The 7,223-nt window shown below is 34.0% G+C and overlaps 1 protein-coding gene across 1 annotated transcript; it reads left to right on the top strand.

The window, feature by feature from the left end:
• Positions 1-658: 658 nt before the first annotated feature.
• On the top strand, positions 659-4,441 carry LOC132050590 (ABC transporter I family member 21-like). The gene is made up of 6 exons (XM_059441944.1): positions 659-873; positions 1,218-1,378; positions 2,215-2,266; positions 2,952-3,088; positions 3,375-3,461; positions 3,863-4,441. The coding sequence occupies exons 1-6, from the start codon at positions 738-740 to the stop codon at positions 4,148-4,150; spliced, it is 861 nt and encodes a 286-aa protein (XP_059297927.1). The 5' UTR covers positions 659-737; the 3' UTR covers positions 4,151-4,441.
• The last annotated feature ends 2,782 nt before the right edge of the window (positions 4,442-7,223 follow it).

The following is a 7,223-nucleotide window of genomic DNA, read 5'->3' as shown; positions in this document are numbered from 1 at the left end:
GAGGGAGTAGTATTTTCATAATTTGTTATAGTGTTCAGAAACTAGAGTTATTCATTTTTTTTTTTAGGTATATATCTTTTATTCCTTTTTAGTTGAATAGCGTGCCTTTTTGTGGAGGTTAATGTGTTTTTTGTCATTTTTATGCTGAGTTTTAAAAATTTTGTCATATCCGACATAATTTATGAAATATTGTGATACAAAAAACAAATTTATAGCGATCGAAATCTAATCTTTTGCTGCGTGAAAAGTGTCGTAGGGTAAAAATTAAAGACCACAAATTAAAGGTGCAAAAATTGAAGAAGCCCCTCCAAATAGGGGCATTTGTGAGAATTAACTTCGAACGTTATGGGCCGGATTCAATATGAATCGGGCAATACCCTGTTTAGCATTCGGACAATACAGGACAATAGTTGACTTATTTAACAATTCATGCCACTTTTATATTAATTATTAAGAAAAAAAAATGTCATTAGTGCTGATTTTTCGCATTATAAAAAAGAAAAAATAAGTACAAAAAGTAGATTGAGATTTTATTCGGATCTCGATCCGAGTCGAATTGCATTTGCACCCGACCGACGGGGCTTTGTGGTGGGAATACAAACAGCAAGGTAACGTCCAGTTGAGCAGTTAGTTAGGTAAGCGGTGACAGCTTTTTAAAACCCGGGAAATGCTTACAATACCATATTGAATAATTTACACTATAGGATTGAAGAAAAACAAAGAAGAAGAAGAAGAAGATGGAAGGAAAATCAAGCAGTATTCAAGTAAATGGAATGCAATTCTCATACGATTTCCAGAGCCCCATTTTTTTCGATTTTAATCTCAACATTTCTCCCGGATCTCGATGTCTCCTTGTCGGTGCTAATGGATCCGGTACGTGCAATTTATTTGTCTTACTTTTCCTTTCAGTCTCTTTCAAGAAAAATGTCTTTTTTCCTTTTTCTTTTTGCAACTCTTGAATTTCAGTGTCATGTTTAAGATTAAATAATGTTTTGGTAATTCTACGTATTTTTAGTTTAATACCACAAATTTAAAAACTCCAATGGTAAGTCAAAATCAGACAAACAAATTGAAACGAGGGAGAGTATAACGGGAGTAGAAGAATTTAGAATTGTATATTCATACTAACTCTAAATCACTAGGCATTTTGCACCCATTGTGTTCAATTTTGTTGGATAAATTGTGAGACTTAATTTTTATTTTTCATTTTGGAATAGGGAAGACGACTCTGTTGAGGATATTGGCGGGAAAGCATATGGTTGGTGGAAAAGATGTAGTGAGGGTGCTGAATTTTTCGGCTTTTCATGACACCCACCTTGTTTGTAGTGGTGATCTGGCTTACCTTGGAGAGTCTTGGAGCAAAAATGTTGGAGCTGTTGTAAGTACTTCATGATTGTCTTGTCTTGATTTCCATGTCTGCCTTTTTTGTCTATCTGTCACTTCATTTGCTTTGTTTATCTTGCTTTTTCTTATCGTTATTTTCCTTTCTACCTGCTTTTATTACACTTCTTTTGAGCCAAGTTTCTATCAGAAACAGCCGCTCTACCCCAAAAGGGTAGGGTGAGGTCTACGTACATCCTACCCTGCCAAGACCCCACTTGTGGGATTACATTGGCTATGTTGTTGTTGTTGAATTGAGGGTGTGATCATGGGTGGATTTAGCATATTGGCAGTAGGTGCAATTGCACCAGTGTCATAGTTGAACAACTTTTTGTAAATATATACTGTATGTATTTATACTAATTTCGCTCCATGGCCTGAAGTAGTAACAGGTACAGTTATAGTTTTGTACCCTGAGGCAGATTCAGAATTTTGACTTTATGAGTTTTAAATTCTAGAAAATGCAGCTTACTGGGTTCTGGATAAAACATTTATATATTAAGTAGATTTTTTAACAAATACGGAGTTTTGGCTAAAGCTACTGGGTCCTGCCGAACCTGTAACCCCTACTCTAGCTCTGCCTTCTGTTTGTACCCTGCACCCTACTGAAATAATCCTGAACGGCCTTCGGGTATGATGAACTATGCATGTATCCTTAATTATTCAAATGTTGTTGGTTATTGTGGTTGAAGATATCTATGCTACCTCCATTATAATTTACAGTTCCTTATTTTAGTCTTTTTATTGTTATTGTAGCATAGAACTTCGGCTTTGCTGAATAGAATCCTAGTCTAAATGGCGTTTTTTTTTTTTTTTTTTTTGTTCAAAATTCAGGGAGATGTTCCACTTCAGGGAGATTTTTCAGCTGAACATATGATATTCGGAGGTGTGTAATCTCTTTTTTCTCTAAGTTTCCTTTTTTAATCTCCTGATGGCATTACATAATGATCTTCTGTCATGACTACACTATCAAGTGCTTGTTGTATGTCATTCCAGTGGATATATATGTATTGACTCGTGCTATGAAAAGGCAGAACATATAGTTGTAGGCATCACTTATGAAATGTGCTGATGACCCTTCTAATCCAGGCTTTCTCAAGATCCTCTAAACTATTTAATCTATTACAGGAACTACCGATGTGTTATCGAAAACTTTAGGCTTTCAATGATTGTAAAACTTTCAATCTGATTTCCTTTTTTGCACCATTCTACCTCTGGATCTTGGAGTCCGTGACTAATATTAATGTATGTAGAGTTCCTAATTTATTGATACCATTCGGTTTTCTGAATTTTGAGATATAATAACCTTGACTATTATATACAGAATGTAGATGAACTTGTAGATTTATTAGGAGCACTGTAAGTTTATCTTTATCTTTAAAATCTTTTTCTTTACTGTCCTTTTTGGAGTTTGCCAGCATATCGTTAATGCTGAGGAATACAACAGTACCACTTACTCAAAAAAAATAACCATGACTATTCTGTATGTAATCTTCTGCAAAAATGTGAACTTGTGGAGTTTGAATGGAAATTTTCAACCTTTTTTTTTTTGTTTTTCTGTCATGATTTAGTTGAAGGAGTGGATCCAGTTCGGAGAGAAAAGTTGATTGAGTTGCTGGATATTGATCTGCAATGGCGTATGCACAAGGTATCGGATGGTCAGAGGCGTAGAGTCCAAATCTGCATGGGTCTCCTTCACCCCTACAAGGTAATCTTTGAGGCATAAGTCAACCTTATCAGAGTTCAAAGTAAAGATTTGGTGATCCAAGGTTTGCATCAACCTCCTAGAATATTGGTCGTATTTGCAGTAGGCTCACCATATTAAATTTTTCCGAAATAGTTCTGGTGCTCATTCTCATCGGTTGTATCTCACTTACATTTTTCTTCCTTTCATTGTGGAGTGGGGCTTCATATCTTTTTGTCATTGAGAATTGTCAGTAGGGTGGGTTAACTTCTTTGATGACTGTTGCTAATGGAGAATCGCTTTCATCCAGGTTCTTTTACTGGATGAGGTCACAGTTGACTTAGATGTCGTCGCAAGGATGGATTTATTGGATTTCTTCAAGGAAGAATGTGAACTGGTATGCACTTTTTATTTCTGAACTTACATGCGTGTAGACAGTCAACTGGATCTAAGCAGTACAAGGGTAGTTTTCAAACTGATGTTCAATATTCCCATTGGATTTCTCCTCTTTTTTTTTGGGTTGATTGAGAGGGCTAGGTGGGGGACTCGTTGATATTTAAGTCTGAAGAGTGCATATCTAATCATCCCTTAGCGTCACCTGAAATAAAATCACAATAGAAAATAGTGAAGTGCCATTTAAGCAGTCTTGCAAAACTACATAATTTAGTAAGCCATATCCACACTGAGGTTCATGGAAGTGATATTGATAAACCAATTTAGATACTAATTGTGTTACAGATTCTGGTAATAGAAAGTAGGCCAAAAAAATAATTTTCTGGTTCCATGTCATTATAACAGAGAGGAGCTACAATTGTCTATGCAACACATATATTTGATGGGCTGGAAACATGGGCGACAGATCTTGTTTACATCCAAGATGGAACTCTGAAGAGGTCTGAGAAGTTACCCGAGCTTCCAGAGTTGAAGTCTTCCCCCAATTTGCTTTCAGTAGTTGAGAACTGGTTGCGGTCTGAGACCACGATAGAGAAAAAGAAGCCAGTTGTCACTCCACCAAGGGTTCAAAAATCCTCGTCTTTTGGCTCTTCTCCATTTCAGTCATCTAGACATATGGCATATTTTCGCTGATTTACGCGTTCTGTTTCCATAGTGGAATTAAACCTTGCAGGATTGCCAATAAAAGAGACTAGAGCTGGTTTTTCAGTATTTGCAGCTTGCGAAATGCTGTCATTATCACAGACTACCCTTTGCTGAATTCAAAAGTAGGAATTATGGCTACTCGGGTTAAATTTACATGTTGAAGCCCTGAGGATGTGCCTTCAGTACAAGTATTTATAGTCTTCCATTCTTCTATTTATATTAGTGTCAAGTAATTTCTTGTAACAACAATCACCAATATATTATTTTGTTCGTATCTTACTTTGAAAATTCATCACTTCATTTTGCACCTACCTGGTCATGTGTAGCCATTGTCAAGATGTTAATTTTAACGAGAATTTAATGAAAAACGTCACCCAGAATCCTATAATCACGTCAGATAATTGAATATTTATCAAATCAAGATAGAAAAGGTGAATAATCACATTGAACATCTATGTTTTCGCGGGTTTGTTGTGTATAACTATCAAGATGGGTACGCCAAGTTTTTGGCAGACTTTTAAAGAAATTCACACAAAAATTCCAAATTTATAACACGAGTAATTGAAATAAAGACAAATGGATAATATTGTGAAGCATATCGTGCCTTAAAATCAACTACTCAAATTTGTTCAAAAGCATGAACATGACATTTTAAAACCAACTACCTAAAAGTTGGAACTTTAGAGCAAAAATTGAGAAAATTTTAGGTAGGGAATGCGATTGATTGCTGACTAACACCAAAATAGTTTGGGCGTACAGGGAAAGCAGGCTCTCGCTTTTTGTCACTGTCTACTCAAATTATTTTTGTTGTCTTGTGTAAGTCGCGTTTCTTCCTCTGAACAGCTCCATGGTCCCTGGGGGGTCCAAACAAAAATATCCAACGCCTTTTCTTACAATTTTTTTAACTATGGTAGTGTTCGGATCACTTGCGTGTTTCTCGACTAATTCATTAAGTATTTGTTAACTTCTTATCTTACTATCACAGATTTCGAGCAATGATTCCTTCTTTCATTTTCATTCCTCATTTTATCCGAAGAAGGAGAGAAATCCATTTATCATAATCATACCAAAATTACTATAGAAGGAAAATGGAAGTATCGTAGATACTTACCCGCACATGTACTGGATGTTTATATCAAATCAAATAATGAAGTTTTTAAATTTGAAGTAAAAGATAAATATGTGTAAGCATATACCTTACATTTCTTGTTTGGTGTAAACATCTGGTGCACGTAAATTTTTACCATGAAAGTCGCATGTACCCAAGGACAAATTCAAAGTATAAACTTGTGACATGTCGAACTATTGGAGTTGATTTTTTGCGTCTGCCATTTTCTTGTGTGACATCGTTGTCCCCGTCCCTATTGACAAAGATAGCCTGTGCCACAATTGTTCTACTCCTCTAGGTTATCTTCAAAAAAAAATCTACAAACTCATATCTATTGGGACTTACCTTTTTATTTTCTTTTTTCTTTTCTTGTTCAGATTATCTATGTATTCTGAAAGAGTATGAAGAAAGGGATACATGTTTGGACAATATTTGAATTGAAGCTAAATAAAAAAGGAGTATTTGAAGATGAAATTGAATTAAAAGTTATAAAACTTATTGTGTTTGAACATCAAATTTTACTTTAACAAAGAATGGTTGTGAGTTTATCTCACTTGATATATCCTCCAAAACAATATTTTAACATCACTTGAAGTTCAAAGTCAATACCTACAATACTTGGGAGAATTTGTTTCTCGAGAGTCAAACTATATGAACTTTGATCAACATTGTAACATGTATATTCTCACCATACTGATATGAGAAGAATTCCTACTTAATTCAAATATATAAATTTTAATTTTAAAATACAGATTTAATCCAATAGAATTTAGGTTAGAATATTAGTCCAATTAACTCTCGAAAAGCAAAATGCTAAGAGAGTAGTATTTCATGCCCAAATGACTTATACTTGATCACTCAATTGGCTTTTACTTGGCGGGTGTTATCTCTGTAATTAATAGTGTTAGAGTTTAAAAACAGTTTAGTTGTTTGATTTTTACCTTCCTCGGCCCCCTTTATATATTTCCTTAAACATAATGCTCTATCCGTCCCATTTTAAGTGTTTTAGTTTGATTTGGCAAGAAATTTAAGAAATACATAGAGATTTTTTGAATCTTGTGATCCTAAATTAAAGATGTGTGTAATGTTCTAAATATCATTTGAATCTTTTGGTTTTAAACTTGTTATGTAGGATGTTTACCTTGTCAACTATATAAATATAGAAGGATACATTCTTTTTTAGACAGACTAAAAAGGAAAATTAGGCACTTAAATTGAGACGCAAGGAGTATGTGTTTCTTGGAATATTTATCTTTTCGATTTGGTCTTGGAATAATTATATTTTTATGTGTGTGTTTTTGGAGTCTTGGGTTTTCCTACTTTGGAAATGCTTGACGTTTCTTAGACCTTAGTTGTGTAACACATGATTTTCAGCAAAGGCTGTGTCAATAGTAAATATTATTTTCAATTCAACAAGCACTTAACTATTGGTTTTGATGGTCATTGAAAAAGAAAATACGGTTATGTTTGTAACATGCTTACACGCCTACATAACATGTGACGCCATAGCCTATAACAGTTAGTCAACTTTTATTTTTTAATACATTAAGTTTTGTAAAATTGTATTAAAAATTAGTTAATAATTAGATATAGATTTGATTGGAATGGGTAGTACGAGCACCCACGTCTCTTGATCTTTAGCAACTTCATAAATCATAGATTTGATGGGGACTTTTCGATATTTCAATGCCTCTGTTTTATTATCACAATAATCAACACAAGTAGTACTTTATTTATTTGTTTTAACTATATACGCACGAATTGAGCAATCCTTATGTTCTATTAAGACCAATTTAATATATTCGAGACACTTTTTTTTAACTGGAAAATGGTTATGCTAATTCTGGAACCAAAAGAAAATTGATATCTTTATCTTATTTATATTTTTATTTATTTTTTATTGCCCCTTAAAGGACTAGCTAGTTTCTTGAAATAATTCCTTCAAAGAAATAA

The sequence above is a fragment of the Lycium ferocissimum genome, chromosome 1 (genome assembly GCF_029784015.1).
Source record: "Lycium ferocissimum isolate CSIRO_LF1 chromosome 1, AGI_CSIRO_Lferr_CH_V1, whole genome shotgun sequence".
In the NCBI taxonomy this organism is placed as follows: domain Eukaryota; kingdom Viridiplantae; phylum Streptophyta; class Magnoliopsida; order Solanales; family Solanaceae; genus Lycium; species Lycium ferocissimum.
Note: the sequence above shows the minus strand (reverse complement) of the source record. Positions and strands in the feature narration are given on the sequence as shown.